The sequence below is a fragment of the Pristiophorus japonicus genome, chromosome 1 (assembly GCF_044704955.1).
Source record: "Pristiophorus japonicus isolate sPriJap1 chromosome 1, sPriJap1.hap1, whole genome shotgun sequence".
Lineage (NCBI taxonomy): Eukaryota > Metazoa > Chordata > Chondrichthyes > Pristiophoridae > Pristiophorus > Pristiophorus japonicus.
Window position 1 is genome coordinate 397,478,770 of NC_091977.1, and position 25,490 is coordinate 397,504,259.

Below are 25,490 nucleotides of genomic sequence, written 5' to 3' on the forward strand. Positions count from 1 at the left end.
AGAATACACCAGGTAGTATAATGGCACCTCTATTGTTTCTCAACTCTAACCAAATAAATTCTGTCCTTGACCCCTCCAGGACATCCTCTCGCTCCAGCACTGCAATATTCTCCTTAATCAATACTGCCACCCCACCTCCTTTCTTTCCTTCCCTATCTTTCCTGAACACCTTATATCCAGGAATATTTAGTACCCAATTCTGCTCTTTTTTGAGCCAGGCTCCATTATCATCATATTCCAATGTGTCTATTTGCGCTTGCAGCTCAACAACCTTATTTACCACATTTCGTATGTTCACATACATGCACTGTAAACCTATCTTGGACCTTCTTCTATTCTCTCTAAGTCTATCCCCACGAAATACCGTACTATTTCTTACTCGATCTCTCCCAATCTTTGTGCGCATTGTTTCTCCTTTCTAATGCTACATTCTGGTGCCCGACCCCTGCCAAATTAGTTTCAACCCTCCCCACGGCACTAGCAAACCCCCTCTCTCTCCTCTCCCCCCGCTCGTGAGGACATTGGTCCCAGCTCTGTTGAGGTACAACCCGTCCGACCTGTACAGCTCCCAACTCTCCCAATGTCCCAGGAATCTAAATCCCTCCCTCCTGCACCATCTCTCCAGCCACACATTCATATGCTCTATCCTCCTATTTCTATACTCACAAGCTCGTGGCACCAGGAGTATTCCAGAGATTACTACTGTTATGTATGTAAACTTGTATATACCTTGTACAGCCACCAGAGGGCTCATCCCCTGGAGTCCCAAGGGATCCCACAAAGGTACTTAAGGAGGCCTCAGAGGCTGGAGAGGCACTTTGGAGATCTGCAATAAAAGACTACGGTCACACTTTACTTTGAGCTCACAGTGTCCAGTCAGACTCTTTATTCATATACAACAACTACCTTTGAGCTCCTGCTTTTTAATCTCTCTCCTAGCACCCCAAAATCTGTCTGCAGGACCTCATCTCTCTTTCTACCTACGTCATTGATACCGGTATGGACCACGACCTCTGGCTGTTCACACCCACCAACCCACCCCCCAGCCCACCCTCAGAATGTTCTGCAGCCGCTCAGTAACATCCTTCATCCTGGCACCAGGGAAGCAACATACCATCCTGAAATCACGTCTGCACCCATTTGTTCCCCTATCAAATCTCCTATCACTATTGCTTTCCCGATCTTCCTCCTCACTCCCTGTACAGCTGAGCCACCCGTGGTGCCATGGTCTTGGCTCTGGCTGTACACCCCAGAGGAACCAAAACCCTCACCACTGGTTGGAGTGCGAGATGCACTCAGGGAACTCCTGCACTACCTGCTTGGTTCTCCTTGTCTGTCTGATGGTCACCCATTTCTCCTCTGCCTGCACACTCTTACGTTACGGGGTGACCACCTCCTGAAATGTGCTATCCACGTAGCTCTCAGCCTCACAGTAGTGTTTATCCTCCATGGGTAGTCATCCTAACCCTTTAATGGTCAAGTTAATCGCTGACAACTAGCCGCAACTATTAGCATAGCAGCAAACTTGCATTCATAACTATTTCAACAACCTAAAGTACTAGTCAAAGCGGCTTAATCTAATTAGTTTCTATCAACTTCATTCACAACTAATTGGTAACTTCATACAGTATTAAACTATATCTCAACTGAAAATTCATATGAAAAAACAGGATACAAAAATGTTAGTTTGAAGCAAGGCAGATCATAAATATAACACTATACTCCTCCATCTTTCAAATCAATTGCAGAAGCCACAAAACTATTAGAGCACGTTGCGTGAGCCTACTTTGTTGCTGTAATGCTTACACATACAGTGTTCACATGCATTACTGTATGAGCTGTTCTGGGATTCAAAGGAAAGCTTCCTTCAATCTTAAGTGGGCAGAAAAAGACAGAACATCTGGTGATTGAAATGCGAGTGAAGTGTGGAACAGACTGAGGAAGTTGCATTAGCATCTATTGGGAGAAAAGAGTGTGATTTGTCAGAATACTGTGCATGACAAATCACTTGCGCAAACAATAATCAATCTATGTACATATAAACACATCAGAATCCATATAATTTTAAGTCAGAAAAGTCATATGTAACATACAAAATAGATTGAGTTGCAAATGTGTTGCCTTTAGGTTTACTGGGTTATTTTACATATAGACTACTTATCTAATTTTGTTATTTGCTGTTTGGACAATTGGGAAATCATGTTTGACAAATTTGCTGGAGTTCTTTGAGGATGTAACGAGCAGGGTGGATAAAGGGGAACCAGTAGAGGTCATGTATTTGGATTTCCAGAAGGCATTCGATAAGGTGCCACATAAAAGGTGCATAAGATAAGAGCTCACGGGATTGGGGGTAATATATGTGTGAATAGAGGATTGCCTAACTAGCAGAAAACAGAGAGTCAGGATAATTGAGTCATCTTCAGGTCCGCAAACTGTAACTAGTGGGGTGCTACAGGGATCAGTGCTGGGTCCTCAACTATTTACAATCTATATTAATGACTTGGATGAAGGGACCGAGTGCAATGTGGCCAAATTTGCTGATGATACAAAGATAGGTGGGAAAGCAAGTTGTGAGGAGGACGCAAAGAATCTGCAAAGGGATATAGATAAGCTAAGTGAGTGGGCAAAAATTTGGCAGATGGAGCATAATGTGGGAAAATGTGAGGTTATCCACTTTGGTAGGAAAAATAAAAAAGCAAATTATTTAAATGGGGAGAGCTTACAAAATACTGACATACAGAGGGATCTGGGGAGTCATTGTACATGAAACACAAAAGGTTAGCATGCAGATACAGGAAGTAATTAGGAAGGCAAATGGAATGTTGGACTTTATCACAAGGCGGATGGAGTGTAAAAGTAGAGAAGTCCTGCTACAGCTGCAAGACCACACCTGGAGTACTGCATACAATTTTGGTCTCTTTATTTAAGGAAAGATATGCTTGCATTGGAGGCTGTTCAGAGAAGGTTCTCGAGGTTGATTCCTGAGATGAAGGGGTTGTCTTATGAAGAAAGGTTGAGCAGGTTGGGCCTAAACTCATTGGAGTTTAGAAGAATGAGATGTGATCTTATTCAAACGTATAAGTTTCTGAGGGGGCTCGACAGGGTAGATGCAGAGAGGATGTTTCCCCGCGTGGGGGAATCTGGAACCAAGGGGCACAGTTTCAGAATAAGGGGTCGCCCATTCAAAATGGAAATGAGGAGGAATTTCTTCTCTTAAAGGGTCGTGAATCTTTGGAATTCTCTACCCCAGAGAACTGTGGATGCTGGATCATTGAATATATTTGAGGTGGAGAGGGACAGATTTTTGAATGATAAGGGAGTCGAGGGTTATGGGGTGCAGGCAGGGAAGTGGAGTTGAGGCCAAGATCATATCAGCCATGATCTTATTGAATGGCGGAACAGGCTCAAGGGGCTAAATGGCCTACTCCTGCTCCGATTTCTTATATTCTTATGTCCTGAGGTGATAGCAGCCCTTCTTCAACCGCTGCAATTTTTGTACTGATGGTGCTCCAGCAATGGTGTTAGGATTTTAACCCAGCAACAATGAAGGGATAGCACTGTATCTCCAAGTCAGGATGGCGTGTGACTTGGAGCTGAACTTGCAGGTGATGGTGTTCCATAATAATTGCCTCAGCCTGAACCACTTCTTGTAAAAACCCTTTGGCATTGTTGCCAAATTAGGTTATTTTAAGGGTTAAGTCATGGCAGGCGAGCCCAGACCTGTGTCATGCTCCTCCTGTGCCATGTGGGAAATCAAGGACACTTCCAGTGTCCCTGACGACTATGTGTGCAGGAAGTGTATCCAGCTGCAGCCCGTTAGACCGCATGACGGCACTGGAGCCGCGGATGGATTCACTCTGGAGCATGCGCGATGCTGAGGATGTCGTGGATAGCACGTTCAGTAAGTTGGTCACACCGCAGGTAAAGGTTACAAAGGCAGATAGGGAAAGTGTGACCATCAGGCAGAGCAGGAGTAGGAAGGCAGTGCAGGACTCCCCTGCGGTCATCTCCCTCCAAAACAGATATACCGCTTTGGATATTGTTGAGAGAGATGGCTCACCAGTGGAAGGCAGCAGCAGTCAAATTCATAGCACTGTGGGTGGCTCTGCTGCACAGGAGGGCAGGAAAAAGAGTGGAAGAGCTATAGTGATAGGGGATTCTATTATAAGGGGGATAGATAGGCGTTTCTGCGGTCGCAACAGAGACTCCAGGATGGTATGTTGCCTCCCTGGTGCAAGGGTCAAGGATGTCTCGGAGCGGCTGCAGCACATTCTGGAGGGGGAGGGTGAATAGCTAGTTGTCGTGGTGCATATAGGTACCAACGATATAGGTAAAAAGCTGGATGAGGTCCTACAAGCTGAACGTAGGGAGCTAGGAGTTAAATTAAAAAGTCGGACCTCAAAGGTAGTAATCTCAGGATTGCTACCAGTGCCACGTGCTAGTCAGAGTAGAAATAGCAGGATAGCTCAGGTGAATACGTGGCTTGAGGAGTGATACAAGAGGGAGGGATTCAAATTCCTGGGACATTGGAACCGGTTCTGGGGGAGATGGGACCAGTACAAACCGAACGGTCTGCACCCGGGCAGGACCGGAACCAATGTCCTAGGGGGAGTGTTTGCAAGTGCTGTTGGGGAGGGGTTAAACTAATATGGCAGGGGGATTGAATGGGAACCTATGCAGGGAGATAGAGGGAAATAAAATGGGGGCAGTAGCAAAAGATAGAAAGGAGAATAGTAAAAGTGGAGGGCAGAGAAACCCAAGGCAAAAATCAAAAAGGGTCACATTACAGCAAAATTCTAAAGGGACAAAGAGTGTTAAAAAGACAAGCCTGAAGGCTCTGTGCCTCAATGCGATGAGTATTCATAATAAGGTGGATGTATTAACTGCCCAGGCAGCTATTAACGATTATGATATAATTGGGATTATGGAGACATGGTTCCAGGGTGACCAAGGCTGGGAACTCAACATCCAGGGTTATTCAACATTCAGGAAGGATAGACAGAAAGGAAAAGGAGGTGGGGTAGCGTTGCTGGTTGAAGAGGAAATTAATGCAATAGTAAGAAAGGATATTAGCTTGGATGATGTGGAATCTGTATGGGTGGAGCTGTGGAATACCAAAGGGCAGAAAACTCTAGTGGGAGTTATGTACAGACCACCAAACAGTAGTAGTGAGGTTGGGATGGCATCAAACAAGAAATTAGGGATGCGTGCAATCATCATCAAAGGCAGTCCCTCGTATCGAGGATGACTTGCTTCCACGCCAAAAGGGGATGAGTTCACCGGTGTTTCAATGAAGGACTTAATATTCCAGGTCGCAAATTACATGTTGAAGGGTGGAAGATGCCTGTGCGTGGATTTTTTTAACTTGTGGTGGCTGGTGTCACGGGCTTGACAGAGCTAGGTCTTGGTCCAGTGGCAAGGATTAACCAAGACGACTGGAGACCAGCTCTGCTGCACGGATGCCTCTCCTGGGCCCCGATCACGTCACTCCATGATCACTCGCCACTCCTGCGCCCCAGCCTCGCCACTCCTGCTGTACTTGCCCATGCTCCAATCAGCGAGCTGGACCTTGGTGACGTCCAATCCAGTTGCAAGGTGCACCTTAAAGCACATTAGATCTGCTTCCGTTCTTTCCAGTGTGGGAGTGCCTGATTCTGCCACGATTCATTGGCTTACTCGCTGCTTCTCCTGGTGAAAACGTGTCGCTAATGGTTCCGTGCTGTCTATGGTTTCTTCTCTTCATCCCAGATGGAGTGCTCGATCCTGGATATAAAAAGTGGCCGCATGGCCTTAGCTCTCTCTCTTTGCTCTCACTTGCTTCACCTCTACAAGGATCGAGTGTGCAGTAAAGGTACAGCAGTTATCATGGGCGACTTTAATCTACATATAAATTGGGCGAACCAAGCTGGTAGCAATGCGGTGGAGGAGGATTTCCTGGAGTGTATTAGGGATGGCTTTCTAGACCAATATATCGAGGAACCAACTCGAGAGCTGGCCATCCTAGACTGGGTGATGTGTAATGAGAGGGGACTAATTAGCAATCTTGTTGTGCGAGGCCACCGGGGAAGAGTGACCATAATATGGTAGAATTCTTTATTAAGATGGAGAGTGACACAGTTAATTCAGAGACTAGGGTCCTGAACTTAAGGAAAGGTAACTTCGATGGTATGAGACATGAATTGGCTAGGATAGACTGGCAAATGATACTTAAAGGGTTGACAGTAGATAGGCAATGGCAGACATTTATAGATCACATGGATGAACTTCAACAATTGTACATCCCTGTCTGGAGTAAAAATAAAATGGGGAAGGTAGCTCAATTGGGGCTAACAAGGGAAATTAGGGATAGTGTTAAATCCAAGGAAGAGGCATAAAGATTGGCCAGAAAAAGCAGCAACCCTGAGGACTGGGAGAAATTTAGAATTCAGCAGAGGAGGACAAAGGGTCTAATTAGGAGGGGGAAAATAGAGTATGAGAGGAAGCTTGCTGGCAACATAAAAACTGACTGCAAAAACTTCTATAGATATGTGAAGAGAAAAAGATTAGTGAAGACCAACGTAGGTCCTTTGCAGTCAGAATCAGGTGAATTCATAATGGGGAACAAAGAAATGGCAGACCAACTGAACAAATACTTTGGATCTGTCTTCACTAAAGAAGACACAAATAACCTTCCGGAAATACTAAGGATTCGAGGGTCTAGCAAAAAGGAGGAACTGAAGGAAATCCTTATTAGTCAGGAAATTGTGTTAGGGAAATTAATGGGATTGAAGGACGATAAATCACCAGGGCCTGAGTGCTTAAGTTGCCTGAGAAAATAAAAGGCGACTTCAGAAATATCTGATCAATTTAACAATCTTAAATAAACAATATCAATGAAAAGTATAAAATTGCAGGTTTCTAAATCCCTAGAAATAGTGGATGCATTGGTCATCATTTTCCAACATTCTATTGACTCTGGATCAGTTCCTATGGACTGGAGGGTAGCTAATGTAATACCACTTTTTAGAAAAGGAGGAAGAGAGAAAACAGGAAATTATAGACCGGTTAGCCTGACATCGGTAGTGGGGAAAATGTTGGAATCAATTATTAAAGATGAAATAGCAGCGCATTTGGAAAGCAGTGACAGGATCGGTCCAAGTCAGCATGGATTTATGAAAGGGAAATCATGCTTGACAAATCTTCTGGAATTTTTTGAGGATGTAACTAGCAGAGTGGACAAGGGAGAACCAATGGATGTGGTGTATTTGGACTTTCAAAAGGCTTTTGACAAAGTCCCACACAAGAGATTAGTGTGCAAAATTAAAGCACATGGTATTGGGGGTAATGTATTGATGTGGATAGAAAACTGGTTGGCAGACAGGAAGCAGAGAGTCGGAATAAACGGGTCCTTTTCAGAATGGCACGCAGTGACAAGTAGGGTGCTGCAGGGTTCAGTGCTAGGACCCCAGCTATTTACAATATACATCAATGATTTAGATGAAGGAATTGAATGTAATATCTCCAAGTTTGCAGATGACACTAAGCTGGGTGGCGGTGTGTGCTGTGAGGAGGATGCTGAGAGGCTGCAGGGTGACTTGGACAGGTTAGGTGAGTGGGCAAATGATTGGCAGATGCAGTATAATGTGGATAAATGTGAGGTTATCCAGTTTGGTGGCAAAAACAGGAAGACAGATTATCTGAATGGTGACAGATTAGGAAAAGGGGAGGTGCAACGAGACCTGGGTGTCATGGTACATCAGTCATTGAAGATTGGCATGCAGGTACAGCAGGTGAAGGCGGCAAATGGCATGTTGGCCTTCATAGCTGGAGGATTTGAGTATAGGAGCAGGGAGGTCTTACTGCAGTTGTACAGAGCCTTTTTGTGAGGCCACACCTAGAATATTGTGTTCAGTTTTGGTCTCCTAATCTGAGGAAGGACGTTCTTGCTATTGAGGGAGTACAGCGAAGGTTTACCAGATTGATTCCCGGGATGGCAGGGCTGACATATGAGGAGAGACTGGATCAGCTGGGCTTGTATCCACTGAGGTTTAGTTGAATGAGAGGGGATCTCATGGAAACATATAAAATTCTGACAGGATTGGACAGGTTAGAGGCAGGAAGAATGTTCCCGTTGCTGCGGAGTTCCAGAACCGGGGTCACAGTCTAAGAATAAGGGGTAAGCCATTTAGGACCGAGATGAGGAGAAACTTCATCACTCAGAGAGTGGTTAACCTGTGGAATTCTCTACCGCAGAAAATTGTTGAGGCCAGTTCGTTAGATGTATTCAGAAGGGAGTTAGATATGGCCCTTACAGCCAAAGGGATCAAGGGGTATGGAGAGAAAGCAGGAAAGGGGTACTGAAGTTGAAAAATCAGCCATAATCTTATTGAATGGCGGTGCAGGCTCGAAGGGCCAAATGGCCTGCGCCTGCATCTAATTTCTATGTTTCTGTGTGATAAGCATTCCACGGTTCAAAAATGCTCTGAGTAAAGATTTTCTTGCCAGATCTCTCTCCTCACTTTGTTCATGCCAATTTTAAATAGATTACTGACTCCCAAACCAAAAGAAATAGTATTTTCCTATTCACCATCACAACTCTTCATGAATTTTTAAAATTTCTTTTAATTGATAGGAGGATGTGGGGAAAATAGGATGAGAAAAGAGGAGGAGATAATGAAGAGGAGATAGGAGGAGGAGATAATGAAGAGGAGGAGATAGGAGGAGAAGAAAAAGAGGGGAAGATAGGAGGAGAAAAAGAGGCGGAGATGGGAGAGATAAGAGGAGAATAAGAGGGGGAGATAGGAGAAGGAGCAAAAGTGGGGGAGACATGAGGAGGAGAAAAAAAAGGGGAGACAGGAGGAGAAAAAAACAAGGGGGAGACAGGAGGAGAAAAAAACAAGGGGGAGACAGGAGGAGGAAAAAACAAGGGGGAGACAGGAGGAGAAAAAAAACAAGGGGGAGACAGGAAGAGGAAAAAAAGGGGAAGAGAAGATAGAAAAGGAAGTGATCGGGGAGAAGAAAGGAATTGGGAAAATGAAGAAGGGAAAGGAAGAGAAAGGCTTGGGGGATGGTTTGATTTTCAAATTTTTCTGTTTGGTGAGATGTGGTGACCAATTTGTTATTCCGCGTGGTGGGCAACGTTGACTTTGCGGGCCAAGGGGACAGCCTAATTTTCTTCACCTGAAAGTCTCGTTTCCTTCTGCTGCCCCTGCGGATGGTCACTCACTTCTCTCTTCTACCCAATCTTCGTGTCCTGGATGACCACAGTTTGGTACGTATGATCCAAAAATCCTTAATCCTCTCCAATGCTGCTCAGTAGTCTATTGCTCCTCAAGCACTGAGATCATCAATTCCAGAGACTCAATTTTCCTACACTTTGGATATATTAAGGATCCATCATGGCCCAAATATTACATTCATCACATATCATGAGGGTTTCTTGCACTGCCATTCTTCCATTTGTAACTGTCCAACTTTAAAAATGCCTGTAAAGTTATTTTAAACGCTCACTCATAGAAACATACAAACATAGAAAATAGTTGCAGGAGTAGGCCATTCGGCCCTTCTAGCCTGCACCGCCATTCAATGAGTTCATGGCTGAACATGCAACTTCAGTACCCCATTCCTGCTTTCTCACCATACCCCTTGATTCCCCGAGTAGTAAGGACTTCATCTAACTCCTTTTTGAATATATTTAGTGAATTGACCTCAACAACTTTCTGTGGTAGAGAATTCCACAGGTTCACCACTCTCTGGGTGAAGAAATTCCTCCTCATCTCGGTCCTAAATGGCTTCCCCCTTATCCTTAGACTGTGTCCCCTGGTTCTGGACTTCCCCAACATTGGGAACATTCTTCCTGCATCTAACCTGTCTAACCCCGTCAGAATTTTAAACGTTTCTATGAGGTCCCCTCTCATTCTTCTGAACTCCAGTGAATACAAGCCCAGTTGATCCAGTCTTTCTTGATAGGTCAGTCCCGCCATCCCGGGAATCAGTCTGGTGAACCTTCGCTGCCCTCCCTCAATAGCAAGAATGTCCTTCCTCAGGTTAGGAGACCAAAACTGTACACAATACTCCAGGTGTGGCCTCACCAAGGCCCTGTACAATTGTAGCAACACCTCCCTGCCCTTGTACTCAAATCCCCTCGCTATGAAGGCCAACATGCCATTTGCTTTCTTAACCGCCTGCTGTACCTGCATGCCAACCTTCAATGACTGATGTACCATGACACCCAGGTCTCTTTGCACCTGCCCTTTTCCTAATCTGTCACCATTCAGATAATAGTCTGTCTCTCTGTTTTTACCACCAAAGTGGATAACCTCACATTTATCCACATTATACTTCATCTGCCATGCATTTGCCCACTCACCTAACCTATCCAAGTCGCTCTGCAGCCTCATAGAATCCTCCTTGCAGCTCACACTGCCACCCAACTTAGTGTCATCCGCAAATTTGGAGATACTACATTTAATCCCCTCGTCTAAATCATTAATGTACAGTGTAAACAGCTGGGGCCCCAGCACAGAACCTTGCGGTACCCCACTAGTCACTGCCTGCCATTCTGAAAAGTCCCCATTTACTCCTACTCTTTGCTTCTTGTCTGACAACCAGTTCTCAATCCATGTCAGCACACTACCCCCAATCCCATGTGCTTTAACTTTGCACATTAATCTCTTGTGTGGGACCTTGTCGAAAGCCTTCTGAAAGTCCAAATATACCACATCAACTGGTTCTCCCTTGTCCACTCTACTGGAAACATCCTCAAAAAATTCCAGAAGATTTGTCAAGCATGATTTCCCTTTCACAAATCCATGCTGACTTGGACCTATCATATTACCTCTTTCCAAATGCACTGCGATGACATCCTTAATAATTGATTCCATCATTTTACCCACTACCGATGTCAGGCTGACCGGTCTGTAATTCCCTGTTTTCTCTCTCCCTCCTTTTTTAAAAAGTGGGGTTACATTGGCTACCCTCCACTCGATAGGAACTGATCCAGAGTCAATGGAATGTTGGAAAATGACTGTCAATGCATCCACTATTTCCAAGGCCACCTCCTTAAGTACTCTGGGATGCAGTCCATCAGGCCCTGGGGATTTATCGGCCTTCAATCCCATCAATTTCCCCAACACAATTTCCCGACTAATAAGGATTTCCCTCAGTTCCTCCTCCTTACTAGACCCTCCGACCCCTTTTATATCCGGAAGGTTGTTTGTGTCCTCCTCAGTGAATACCGAACCAAAGTACTTGTTCAATTGGTCCGCCATTTCTTTGTTCCCCGTTATGACTTCCCCTGATTCTGACTGCAGGGGACCTACGTTTGTCTTTACTAACCTTTTTCTCTTTACATATCTATAGAAACTTTTGCAATCCGTCTTAATGTTCCCTGCAAGCTTCTTCTCGTACTCCATTTTCCCTGCCCTAATCAAACCCTTTGTCCTCCTCTGCTGAGTTCTAAATTTCTCCCAGTCCCCGGGTTCTCTGCTATTTCTGGCCAATTTGTATGCCACTTCCTTGGCTTTAATGCTATCCCTGATTTCCCTTGATAGCCACGGTTGAGCCACCTTCCCTTTTTTATTTTTACGACAGACAGGAATGTACAATTGTTGTTGTTCATCCATGCGGTCTCTAAATGTCTGCCATTGCCCATCCACAGTCAACCCCTTCAGTATCATTCGCCAATCTATCCTAGCCAATTCACGCCTCATACCTTCAAAGTTACCCTTCTTTAAGTTCTGGACCATGGTCTCTGAATTAACTGTTTCATTCTCCATCCTAATGCAGAATTCCACCATATTATGGTCACTCTTCCCCAAGGGGCCTCGCACAACGAGATTGCTAATTAATCCTCTCTCATTACACAACACCCAGTCTAAGATGGCCTCCCCCCTAGTTGGTTCCTCGACATATTGGTCTAAAAAAAACCATCCCTTATGCACTCCAGGAAATCCTCCTCTACCGTATTGCTTCCAGTTTGGTTAACCCAATCTATGTGCATATTAAAGTCACCCATTATAACTGCTGCACCTTTATTGCACGCACCCCTAATTTCATGTTTGATTCAAACCAAACCCCTGCAAGAATCAAACTTCGCTTCAAATAAGTTATCTGATTGAGTGCAAATTATTCAAATGAGCAACTGAGGCCGGAATTTTGCTGGTGCTCAGAGGATGGGATCAGAGACGGGTCAGCTGTGAAATTTAAAATGATTGACAGCAGGTCGGAACCGTGCTGTCAACCCGCCTCCACGCTACTTAACCAATGCTGAACAGACCAGACACGCAGCGGCGAGGTATGCAATTTAGGTCAGTATTATCTTGTTAAAAGGCTATTAAAAACGATTTTGAGGTCAATTTACCATTATTTTGGTTTCCTACGAGGTTACCACTGCTCAAGTCACGTCAGGTAAGAACGTTGGGAGTTGTGTCAACACGAATTCATTTCATTACCCAACAGCTGCAAGTGTGCTATATAAAAGCTCCCATCTCACAGCTGTTCACTTTCCAAGATCAGAACCTCTTGCTTACTGAATTTGGAAGGCACAATAACCTTTATGCAGGATGCAAGTCTTTGGAGCAATCTTTCTATCCAGTGTCACCGCATTGGAACAACCTTGCTCACCATCGACAGATAAGTTCTGTCATCTCAACTTCAGCTGCCATCTATTACATTAGCATTGGTGCCCTTGAAACTATATCCCCTTAGTCCTCAGAATTCCACCACGATCAACCCCAACACCAGCACCAACAACATCAACCTTCTCCGCAATCAACTGATGCTGCACAGGACAGAGGGCATCAGCACCCAACAACATTGCTGCCCTGGTGGCCAGGGATGGCCTCACCATGGCCAGATGTACTTCACTTGACACTGTACACCCTGGCTGTCACATGATGTGCCAGGTTGGCGACACCCCACACCAACACCATAAAGCATCCATACAATGCCCATACCATTCCTTTCACACTCATCAGCATTACGGGAGCGACCCTTTTGTTTACCATTCACTGCAACTCACTAAGCCACTTCCAAAGATGCACAGAAATCTGTCCCAGAAAGCAAAGTGTTGAAAATAACCATTTCAATGTTTGACAACACATTAACAGAAACTTTACATGACATTGGCTAAAACACCCAAGTGCCTACCCTTGTGCGTTGTTAGTTGGTATGATTGGACTAGGATATGGGGGGGGGGCGGGGGGAAGTATGATGGATGGCTAGTGAGATAGAGAAGTGATGATGTAGATAGAGAGAGGGATGGGTGGGGCTGCAAGGTAAGTTGGTATGAGTAAGGATGTGTAGGAGTAGAGTAGGGAATGCAAAGTGACGGGGATGTGATGAGTGGCATAGCATGATGAGGTTGAGCGTGGCTTTGCAGTGACATTTCATTATCTACTGAGATCACTGAAAGGTTTGCGCGACTGCAGCCAGGTCCTTCTGACGACACCCTGTTTGTGCCCTCCTGCGCATTGGTTTCCTGATGAGGTCTATTCCACCCAATGGAAGGGAAGAGAACCTCCCTGCTTGCTGTGACTCCCTCCATCGCATATGAAGGGAGTCATGGGAGAGCCTGGATGCAGCCCTGCGCCGCTTGTCAGTTTGCAGCAGTTCAATGCTGTAGAACACTGTCAGCACAACTGTTAAAATCAATTGGGACATGGTTCCTTTAAGGAAACCAGCTGATGACGCGACATCAAATGATGTCATCAGACCCGCTTCCTTTTATTATTAATAATGATAACTTTTATTGATATAGCGCCTTTAACGTAGTAAAATGTCCCAAGGTGCTTCACAGCAGTGTTACAAGACAAAGCAGATAAATTTGACACCAAGTCACAAAAGGAGAAAATTAAGGCAGATGACCAAATGCTTGGTTAAAGAGGTAGGTTTTAAGGAGCGTCTTAAAAGGAGGAAAGCGAGGCAGAGAGTTTTAGGGAGGGAGTTTCAGAGCTTAGGGCCCAAACAGCTGAAGGCACGGCCACCAATGGTTGAGCAGTTATAATGAGTTTTAATTGGCTGGGAACTTTGCTGGGCAGGCTTAACAAGCCCAAAGAACATAAATTCACTTCAACAGAGCGGGATGGAGACAGCAGCGGGTTTGGACCCTGCTACCGACCCCGGCTGCACCGAACCCATCTCGGTAGATGAAATCACCGGCCGGATGTTAGGGAAGGGTACAGGATTCATCCATATCTCACGGATTCATCAGTTTGCGGGGGGGAGGGGGGGAATTGGGAGATAATGATCAACAGTTTGCTAGGCCTTGTTTGAATTGAAGCCATCAGACTTCTTGGGGTCCAGTGTCAATGTTGAGGACTCCCAGGGCCAAGCCCATCCAACTAAATCATTATGCCTCCAACTCTGCTGATTCTATCCTGGCAGTCTAACAGTACATATCAAGGAACAATGATGGAGGAGTCTGGAATGTTGGCTGAAAGATGTTATACTGAGTATAACAATGTCACATTGTTTGACTAGTTTGTAGAACAGCTTTGCCAACTTGGGCAAGATGTTAGTGAGAAAGATTGTGCAGGCCAACTGCACTGGGATTGTCCGAGTTTTGCACTGCTCCAATGCATGGATCATGCTGATAGGTCTGTCTGATATTTCTATTTTGGAGTGATTGTTTTTACAACTGGGTAGCTTGCTAGGCCACTTTACAAGGCATCAAGAGTCAACCACATGTTGTGGGACTTGTGTCATGTGTCAACCAGACCATTCCATGAAGGCAATTAGTGAACCAGTTGGATTTTTACAACAATCTGGCAGGTTTAATGGTAATTTTTTCTGGTGCTAGCCCATAAGTCACTACATTTATTGAATTTGATTGCTCAAATTACCATATTGGGCTTTACAAAATACTTTAAAAGCATAGCTCAAATTTAAATGTCATAATTTTTACCTAGGAGGCATTATATTCCTAAGGGGATTCCACATTCCATTGTTCAGACCAATATTAAGACCCCTATCATCAACCGGAGGAGTTTGGAAAGCTACCCTAGGTCGTTCAGGTGGCTGTCTCTCTTCAACGGGAGATCTTTCATCACTTGAATATTTTGTGACATGGACTTCACCTCCTTGGTAAGAGGCATCATGCCCGTGACGATCATGTTGTCGTATCACAGCACCAAACTGCCTTAATCGATTTGGCTGTAAAATAGAACCGAGAATTACAGTTCCATCAACAAATAGTCGTCTTCCAACAGCAACCACCAAAAAGCATTTATATAATGATTTTATCACAGAAAATATCCATCATTGTACCAATAGGTATAAAGAAAACAGATGCTAAATGCCAAACCTGAAGTGAGAGATTAGATAGGTGACCAAATGTTTGGTCAAAGAAATTAATCTTGTAAAGGTATCTAAAAATGGAAATTTAAGAAGGGACTTCCAAAGAGTAGTATCAAGGTTGCTGAATGTTCTGTCTTTAGTGATGGTATGAAAGGAAAGAGGCCTAAAGTCAGAAGAACAGTTTGTTTGGGAGAGAGAGTATATGGCTGAAGTAGATTACAAACAGGATGGGCAAGGATGTGGTAATATGTAAAAAAAACATCTGCATTACATCCGGTCTAAAAAAAAAATCCTATTTCCTGTTGTCATGTTTTGTCACACGTGTGTCAATCTTTCTTTATATTAGTTGTATATCAAAGCTTGCAGGTGACACTAAATTAAGAGGGACAGTAAGTAGTGCAAATAGGAGCATGAAGTTGCAAAGGGACATAGACAGACTAAGTGAGCCAGCAAAAGTGTGACAGATGGAGTTTAATTAGCAAGTGTGAGGTCATCCAGTTTGAACCCAAGAAAGAAAAGCCAGAATATTTTGTAAATTGTGAGAAATTGAGAACTGTAGAGGAGCAGAGTGTTTTGGGAGTCCAAGGACACAAATCATTTAAAGCTAGTAGACAGGTACAAAAAGCAATCAAAAAAGCTCATGAATGTTGGTCTTTATCTCAAGGAGGCAGGATTAAAAAGTTATGCTTCAGTTGATAAGAGCCTTGCATAGGTTGCATCTGGAGTACTGCATTCAGGTTTGGGCACCGCACCTCAGAAATTATATATTGGCCTTGGCGGGCATGCAACACAGATTCACAAGAATGATACCAGGGCTTAGAGTGTTAAATTATAATCACAGGTTGCATAAACTTGGCTTTCATTCCCTTAAGTATAGAAGATTGAGGGGTGATCTGATCGAGGGGTTTAAAATGTTAAAAAGATTCAATAGGGTAGATACAGAGAAATTATTTCCTCTGATGGGGGAATCAAGAACGAGGGGACCTAGTCTTAAAAGTTAGAGCAAGGTCATTTAAGAATGAAAGCAGGGAGCATTTTTTCACAAAAAGGGTCATAGAAATTTGAAATTCTCTACCCCAAAAGGATGCTGGGACAACTGGAGCTTTCAAGACTGAGATAGATAGTGTTTTGTAAGGTAAGGGTATCAAGGGATATGGAGCTAAGGCAGGTAAATGAAGTTGAGGTACAGATCAATCATGATCTAAATGAATGGCAGAGCAGGCTCGAGGATCTGAATGTCCTACTCTTGTTTCTATTATAAATTATGTCTGTATGGAAACTGCATATGTAAACTATTAAACTTGGCATAGTCTTGTTGCACCCTCTCACCAGTGGTGGCACTGTAGCACCGGTTTTCATCTCCCAGTTCCGCTGCCTGTTTTACAAAGAAACTCCTATGCTCTAACCAACTCTACTTCTCTGCTTCCTGAATTGCTATGTTTTCTACTCATAGAAGAATACAGCACAGGAGACCATTCAGCCCATCATGTCTGTGCCAGCTCTTGAAAGAGCTATCCAATTAGTCCCACACCCTTGCTCTTTCCTCATAGCTTTGCATATTTTTTCTTTACAAGTATATATCCAATACCCTTTTGTAATTTACTATTTAAAACTCTCACTCTTCCAAACTTAATCCCCAACTGCTATGCAGTATGAATCTACTGTACAGCATGCTTACAATTAGGAACTGATAAGAAATTAATTGCCATGCAATCGTAGACAAGATAAATTCTCATTGCCTCTTCTGTCAGAAAGATAATAAGATTAATGGGACATCGCTAATAGAATAAAATGACTTTACATTTCCATTGCAAATGACAAACAGGCATGTGTTCACAGTTCACAATGTATAGCTTGACCCCAAGTACTGGCAAAAAAAGGTCATACTCATACTCAAGGTGCAGAAGGATAAAAGCCGAAGCTGTATGTAGCAATGCATACAAAAAGGTTACGTTCTTACTTCCTTCTCTGGGTCTACAGCTCCTGAAGCAGCAACTCCGAGTTCAAGCTCCTTTTCCCTATGGCAGAAAGATAATGAACCATAAAAGTTAATCGTTTTTCCTCAAATTTCCAGAAAGAGCATCCCATGCTGGATATAATTCCATGAGTAGTAGTAGCCCTGAGCAAGACACTGAAAATTATCAGGTTACTTAACCATGGTACCCAAAATAATGAATTTAACTTGATTCTCACCAAAATTTGTACACATACAGAGGGCACTGGATAGCAATCAGAAGTGGGAACCCTAACCAAGTTTCCATCAACCTAATCGAGGGATATTGAGCCCAGGTCTAAATGACATTTTAAGTAGTAGTTGACATGCTAGAGTAATTCCAGTTAGAGAATTAAGAATCTTTTGTTTTAGCATACTTGCTCACATGCAAGAAAAAAAGAGTCAAAAAATCAGAAAGCCCATATACTTTCAATTTCAGTTACCCAATCAGTCAGGTCCCTAATAATACATTTGCAGTTATACAAAATATAAAACAAAGTGAAAGTTATGAAGTATGGTTCACCAGCATTTCTTTCTCAATATTTAACAGCATTGCAACTTATTAGTTATGCGGTTCATAATGTATCAGCCCATGTCTGTAAACCAAAGACATCTGCGATTAATTAGTTTATAAGGAATCAAAAAATCGTAAGTGAATTAAGTATTTAATTACAATTTTAGTTCCAGTACTAATAACTTTTAAGTATTGGTATTGCAGCCTTTGATTATAAGTTTTAAACATTTATAAAGCAACTATGAATTACCGTTTCTTGTTTTTCTGTTTTTCTGATATTTGTTCCAACAATTCCTGTCTGTACCTCTCCCTTCTTCTCCTTTGTGCATTTTCTCGCTCACTGTTATCTAAAGATTATAATTAATATCAATAAAGTTGCACCACTCATCTTTTTCCAAATTTTACTGAAAAACAAAGATTCTCCAAACTTCTCATTATATAACCCACTAATTTACAATCATTTCATAACTAACAAGAAATACAATAGTGGCCCATTTTAGAGAGTGATTTCTATTCAGCAGTGTTTTGTTTGACTTTTGAACCAAACATTGAATGAAAGGGGTTCGACTGGTATCTGTGCAATGCAAGCAGAGGTTATAGAACTAAGTGATGTTAGCATATCAAAATAAGGTGTGCTTCTAGGAGCTCTGCATGCATGTTGCATATATATCGCCGTTCCTTCATAGTCACTGGATCAAAAATCTGGAACTCCCCATCTAACAGCATTTTGAGATTACCTTCACCACATGAACTACACCGGTTCAAAAAGGTCCACCACCACCATCTCAAGGACAACCAGGGATGGGCAATAAATGCCAACCACACCAACATCCCAAAGAGTGATTTAAAAAAAATGCTCCACTCCCTGGTAGATAATTTTTGCTAAGACAGTAGTCAAAAATGTTCACCATCTAACATTAAAAGGAGATTCCATATCAAGATTGAAAAATTTCCAGAAAGCCTAATGGACCATTTACGCACCTTTTCAAATATATATATTCACAACAATTTAGAGTTATGAGAAGTCCCAATTGGACCACAAAATAGTTGAATTAGGAGTTTTTAAAAATGTGTTAACCACCACTAATTTGCAGCCACAAATGTAGTTCTTATTTGAATTAAAAACCAATTAACATGAAAAATAAAAACATCTACATTTCATTATCTAAGGCCAGTTGTTCCATTTATTTAGTGAACTTTTTAAAAAAGTCACAAGGTTACTTCCAATTTCGTGTTCTTTTATTTTTGGTAATTTCTTGCATGGAACCTTAGCAAATACCTTCTGGAAGTCCATATAGACAACATTCATAGACACATCCTTAAAAGGAAGTTAGTGACTTCCTTAAAAAATTGGCTTGGAAAATTATGATTAACGCATTTGCAATTTCCTCACCTACTTATTTCAATACTCTGAGGTGGAAAACATGTCTATCATCAATCTAGCTCTAGAGATGAAGGGAGGAACTTGATTTTTTTTTTAAACTTATAATAAATCAAGTTCCTCCCCATGACATATTTATAGGTTTGCTTGTACCGCTTCCTCCACTGTGAAAACGAAGAGTACTCATTTAACTTTTCATTGAGGCATCTATTTTATGATCTTTATATCCACTGAAAGCTACACTAACTTGGCAGAGGGATGGGCACCAGGATGAAACATTTGACAGGAGAAACAAGGTGCGCAGAGAACTGGGAGAGACGAATCGCACTAGTTCAGAAACAGGAGTGATCAGACAGGTGGCAAATACAAGTCAGTTTAAGCTGGGCTTGGAGCACATGTGCATAAATGCGTGTATCGTGGTCAATAAGGTTGATGAGCTGCAGGCACAAGTCGCCACATGGGACTATGACATAGTGGCAATATCAGAGATCTGGTTCAAAGAATGGGAGGAACTTATTATTCCTGGTTACAAGGTATTCAAGAAAGGTAGGGAAGGGGAAAAAGGAGGGTTGGCAGTATTGATCAACAAAAGTCATTTGCACCCAATTAACACCCCCTGGGGCTAACAGGAGGTGCAAATGACCCAAATTTCTCCCCCATAGAGTACAAAAGCAAGGAAGTTTTGCGAAACCTTTTGTAAAGCATTGGTTAAACCTGAGCTGAAGTATTCTGGGCGCCACGTTTTTGGATAGATGTCAAGGCTTTAGAGGTTGTGTAGGAGAGATTTACAAGAATGGTACCATGGATGAAAGACTTCAGTTATGTCGAAGCTGGGGTTGTTCTCCTTAGAGAGAGACGGTCAAGAGGAGATTTAATAGAGGTGTTCAAAATTATGAACGGTTTTGAGGAAATAAAGACAAACTGTTTCCAGTAGCAGAATGGTTGGTAGCTCGAGGACACAGATTTAGGTGATTGGCAAAAGAACTAGAGGACTTTTAATAAAAATATATAAATGCAGCGAGTTATTGTGATCTGGAATGCACAACCTAAAAGTGTGATGGAAGTAGATTCAATCACAACTTCAAAAGGGAACCGGATAAATACTTGAAGGGAATATAATTACAGTGCTATGGGGAAAGAGCAGGGGAATAGGACTAATTGGATAGCTCCATCAAAGAGCCAGTACAGGCACTATGGGCTGAATGGCCTCCTTTTGTGCTGTATGACTCTACCAAGTGTATATATACTTAGAGAAATGACAACAACACAATTAAAGTTAATAAAAAGCAACTAACTACATTGAAGCTTTCATTATTTTTTGTGCATTGCAAGGTGAGGATACCCGTATTGGGAAACAGGAGAGTTCTCCACTTTGAGCATCAAGTACAGCTATAGATCCAGATAGAAGCACCCTCTACTATGTCACTAAAATGTGCCTTAATTCTACAGTACCAATGTAACACTTCTATTTCTCCAAGTTACTCTTGTAGCTTCTTTAAATGACAGTCAATTTCATGTTCAATTAGAAACAATTTTTATGCCACAAGAACAATACTATTAGAATGTAGGTGCTCATTTCATGTCATAAAGCCAGAGGGAAGAGATTTGCATCTCATATTTTTAGACTTTAAACCTAGATTCCAGAATAGGAACATAGGAACAGGAGTAGGCCATTGAGCCCCTCGAGCCTGTTCCTCCATTCAATGAGACCATGGCTGATCTGCGACTTAAATCCATATACCAGCCTTTGGCCCATATCCCTTAATATCTTTGGTTAACAAAACGCTATCAATCTCTGATTTAAAATTAACAATTGATCTTGTGCCAATTGCCATTTGCGGAAGAGAGTTCCAAACTTCTACCACCCAATATTGGGCCGCACTTTCGCCGTTTTTTGGCAAAACTGTAGCGATACGTGAAACTTACCATTTTCACTGAACTACCGTTTTCAGGCCGAACTTTCGACCTTTACGTCTGCGCCGGGGTTAAGGGAGACGTTGCACAAGCATTCACGGCGCAAAACGCGAGTTTCGGCAACTTTAGTCCAAAAAACATTCCAAAAACATTTACAAGATCCTTAACTATCTAATCGCTGCAAAAAAATTAAAAAATTAAAACTTTAACTTACCTTTTTTTTTTTACTGGTTTTCGTACTTACCGCTGCTGGCAGGGCTACAACGACAGGTGTCGCTATTCTGGTCACGGCATATGGGCCAAGAGAGTGCCAAAACTCGAATGCAAATGCAATCCAAGTTGTTGCACGTCGGCGTCCCTCTCCCCGGCAGTACTTGAAAGTGCCGCCGCAAACAGGTACCCGAGGATCCTGCCCGGGCTTTGTGACCGGGTTTTCGCCGCGGAGGGTCAAATCGCAGTGAAAACCTGGTCGCAAACCTGCCGAAAATCCGACCGTGTGTGTGTAGAAATGTTTCCCAATTTCACTTCTGAAAGGTCTGGCTCTAATTTTAGACTATGCCCCCTAATCCTAGAACCCCCAACCAGCAGAAATAGCTTCTCTCTAATTACCCTATTTGTTCCCCTTAATATTTTGAAAACTTCGATCAGATAACCCCTTAACCTTCTAAATTCTATCGAATACACGCCTAATTTGTTCAATCTCTCCTCATAACTTTATCCTTGAAGTTCGGAACTTAATCCTGAATGGAAAATGTGCTAAGCTAATGAACCACCTAGTTCCCAGGAAGATTTAACAAATCAAATTACTAAGTATTTATTTGCAATTTCCAAGGTAAATAATTCCATAATTATAAAACATGAAGAATACAAACAACAATTGTGAGGTATATAACTTTGAGGTGTTGAAGAACTGTACATCAAAGCTCATAGATCTGGCCATTTTTCTCAATAGAAATATGCATTTTCCAAAATTGAAGATCGATCCTTTTCTGTACATTAATCTTTATCTGGTTTACTGTTTCACAAAAGAAAACTGGAAAATTAAACTTCATAACAAAAGTAGACACCTTTCTCCAACAGAACAAGGCCATCCAGTTTTTAATGCATTTATCCTGCATAAATTTGTAATGTGAAAATCATAACATAGGGAAACCAAATTCTTATTCATTCTAGTTGTACTGACTCTATCTACCAACATAAAGAGCAGTAATCCAATGGTGCAGTACTTTGGCGCAATTTTAAGCCACCCCGCCAGGTGGGAACGGAGAAGTCATGTTGTTAAAATCACCTCCAAAACTGTCCCGCCTCTGCACGATTCCCGCTTTTATAGCACAATATTTAAAGGGGCACTCTGATGCAGGCACCAAGATCTTGGGATCTGTGCGCTATTGTTCTTTTTAGACTTCCAAGGGATTTTTGAGCTTCGAGATTGCTTGTTTCTGATTTTTTTGGCCTTACTCACTTTTGATTCATTGCTTTGGATGGAAGATGAGGAAGAGAAGCAGGAACACCAGCAGCAATAGCCTCAACCAGGAACAGCAGTGTGTGGATCTATTAGAAGACAGCAGTTAAGCGAGGCTGCTTGTAGAAGACCTTCCCTGGCTCACAGGGTCGACAAACGAAAAAATAGTTTCCTAGACATCTCTGAGGAACAGTGCACAAGAATGCAGTGCTTCACCAGCCAAGCTGTCTCTGATCTTTTCTTTTTCATTCTCGTGATGTGCGCATCACTGGCAAGGCCAGTATTTATTGCCCATCCCTAGTTGCCCAGAGGTGTTGGTGGTGGGCTTTCTTGATCCGCTGCAGTCCATGCGGTTAAGATGCTCTGATAATGCTGTTATTATTCTTTGTAACAGTTTAATACAATTGAGTGGCTTGCCAGGCCATTTCAGAGGGCATTATGGTATGGGAATCACATGTAGGCCAGATGGGGTAAAGACAGGTTGTTTTTTTTTTAAATAGAACCAGTTGGGTTTTTATTACAATCTGTCAGCTTCACATTTCCTGATATCAGCTTTTTATTTGTTTCCAGATTTTTTTTTATAAACTGGAATTTTTGAATTATTAGTCCAGGCCTCTGGATTACTAGTCCAGTAACAGAACCACTATTCTGATCTCTGCAGCCTCCAAAAAGCCCTGCTACCTGCTGGGTTAGGTGGCCATGCTTGGCCTTACAACATGTCACTGATCTGCACTAAAGTGTTCTCCACCACAGTGGTAGGAGAGGGATATGAGAGGGCATGCTTTGCTTTGCCAGTGTCTGTGAAAGTCACTGCTAGCCTTATTTTTTTGCCTCAAGCTCCTTCCAGGTTGCTTCAGGGGACATCGCCTGCATCTCCAGTCTGCAGTGCACAATTGCGTCAAGCAGATCCCCAATGCCCTATTTGCTAGGGCCAACCATCTCATCACCTTTGCCATGAATGCAAATGCCATTCAATTGTATTAAACCATTACAAAGAATAATAACAGCATTAGTTTAACATCTGTAGTGGGGAAAATGCTTGAAGCTATCAGTAAGGAAGAAATAGCGGGACATCTAGATAGGAATAGTGCAATCAAGCAGACGCAACATGGATTCATGAAGGGGAAATCATGTTCAACTAATTTACTGGAACTCTTTGAGGATATAACGAGCATGGTGGATAGAGGTGAACCGATGGATGTGGTGTATTTAGATTTTCAAAAGGCATTCGATAAGGTGCCACACAAAAGGTTACTGCAGAAGATAAAGGTACGCGGAGTCAGAGGAAATGTATTAGCATGGATAGAGAATTGGTTGGCTAACAGAAAACAGAGAGTCGGGATAAATGGGTCCTTTTCGGGTTGGAAATCGGTGGTTAGTGGTGTGCCACAGGGATCGGTGCTGGGACCACAACTGTTTACAATATACATAGATGACCTGGAAGAGGGGACAGAGTGTAGTGTAACAAAATTTGCAGATGACACAAAGATTAGTGGGAAAGCGGGTTGTGTAGAGGACACAGAAAGGCTGCAAAAAGATTTAGATAGGTTAAGTGAATGGGCTAAGGTTTGGCAGATGGAATACAATGTTGGAAAATGTGAGGTCATCCACCTTGGGAAAAAAAAACAGTAAAAGGGAATATTATTTGAATGGGGAGAAATTACAACATGCTGCGGTGCAAAGGGACCTGGGGGTCCTTGTGCATGAATCCCAAAATGTTAGTTTGCAGGTGCAGCAGGTAATCAGGAAGGCGAATGGAATGTTGGCCTTCATTGCGAGAGGGATGGAGTACAAAAGCAGGGAGGTCCTGCTGCAACTGTATAGGGTATTGGTGAGACCGTACCTGGAGTACTGTGTGCAGTTTTGGTCACCTTACTTAAAGAAGGATATACTAGCTTTGGAGGGGGTACAGAGACGATTCACGAGGTTGATTCCGGAGATGAGGGGGTTACCTTATGATGATAGATTGAGTAGACTGGGTCTTTACTCCTTGGAGTTCAGAAGGATGAGGGGTGATCTTATAGAAACATTTAAAATAATGAAAGGGATAAACAAGATAGAGGCAGAGAGGTTGCTTCCACTGGTCGGGGAGACTAGAACTAGAGGGCACAGCCTCAAAATACGGGGGAACCAATTTAAAACCAAGTTGAGAAGGAATTTCTTCTCCCAGAGGGTTGTGAATCTGTGGAATTCTCTGCCCAAGGAAGCAGTTGAGGCTAGCTCATTGAATGTATTCAAATCACAGATAGATAGATTTTTAACCAATAAGGGAATTAAGGGTTACGGGAGCGGGCGGGTAAGTGGAGCTGAGTCCACGGCCAGATGAGCCATGATCTTGTTGCATGGCGGTGCAGGCTCGAGAGGCTAGATGGCCTACTCCTGTTCCTAATTCTTATGTTCTTATGTTATGTAATGCCAACACTCAAAATGAGAGCGTTTTGAAATTTGCAATAGTGGCTGGCTTCCCTCATATCAAAGGGGGTTCTAAATGTAACCCCACTTTTTAAAAAAGGAGGGAGAGAGAACACAGGGAATTATAGACTGGTTAGCCTGACATCGGTAATGGGGAAAATGTTGGAATCAATTATTAAAGATGAAATAGCAGCACATTTGGAAAGCAGTAACAGGATCGGTCCAAGTTAGCATGGATTTATGAAAGGGAAATCATGCTTGACAAATCTTCGAGAATTTTTTGAGGATGTAACTAGTAGAGTGGACAAAGGAGAACCAGTGGATGTAGTGTATTTGGACTTTCAAAAGGCTTTTGACAAGGTCCCACACAAGAGATTAGTGTGCAAAATTAAAGCATATGGTATTGGGGGTAATGTATTGATGTGGATAGAGAACTGGTTGGCAGACAGGAAGCAAAGAATAGGAATAAATGGGTCCTTTTCAGAATGTCAGTCAGTGACTAGTGGGGTATCGCAAGGTTCAGTGCTGGGACCCCAGC

The 25,490-nt window shown here is 42.7% G+C and overlaps 1 protein-coding gene across 4 annotated transcripts in view; it reads right to left on the bottom strand.

Annotated features, from left to right (window-relative positions):
- LOC139274688 (centrosome and spindle pole-associated protein 1) overlaps window positions 1-25,490 on the bottom strand; it is a 355,670-nt gene that overhangs the window by 162,189 nt on the left and 167,991 nt on the right. For all 4 annotated transcript variants that reach the window (XM_070891381.1, XM_070891368.1, XM_070891373.1 and 1 more), the window contains 3 exons: window positions 18,034-18,130; window positions 17,237-17,294; window positions 14,885-15,132 (listed from right to left, as the gene is read on the bottom strand). In XM_070891381.1, coding sequence (XP_070747482.1) covers window positions 14,885-15,132; window positions 17,237-17,294; window positions 18,034-18,130 — 403 coding nt within the window. The remainder of the gene's footprint in view (window positions 1-14,884; window positions 15,133-17,236; window positions 17,295-18,033; window positions 18,131-25,490) is intronic.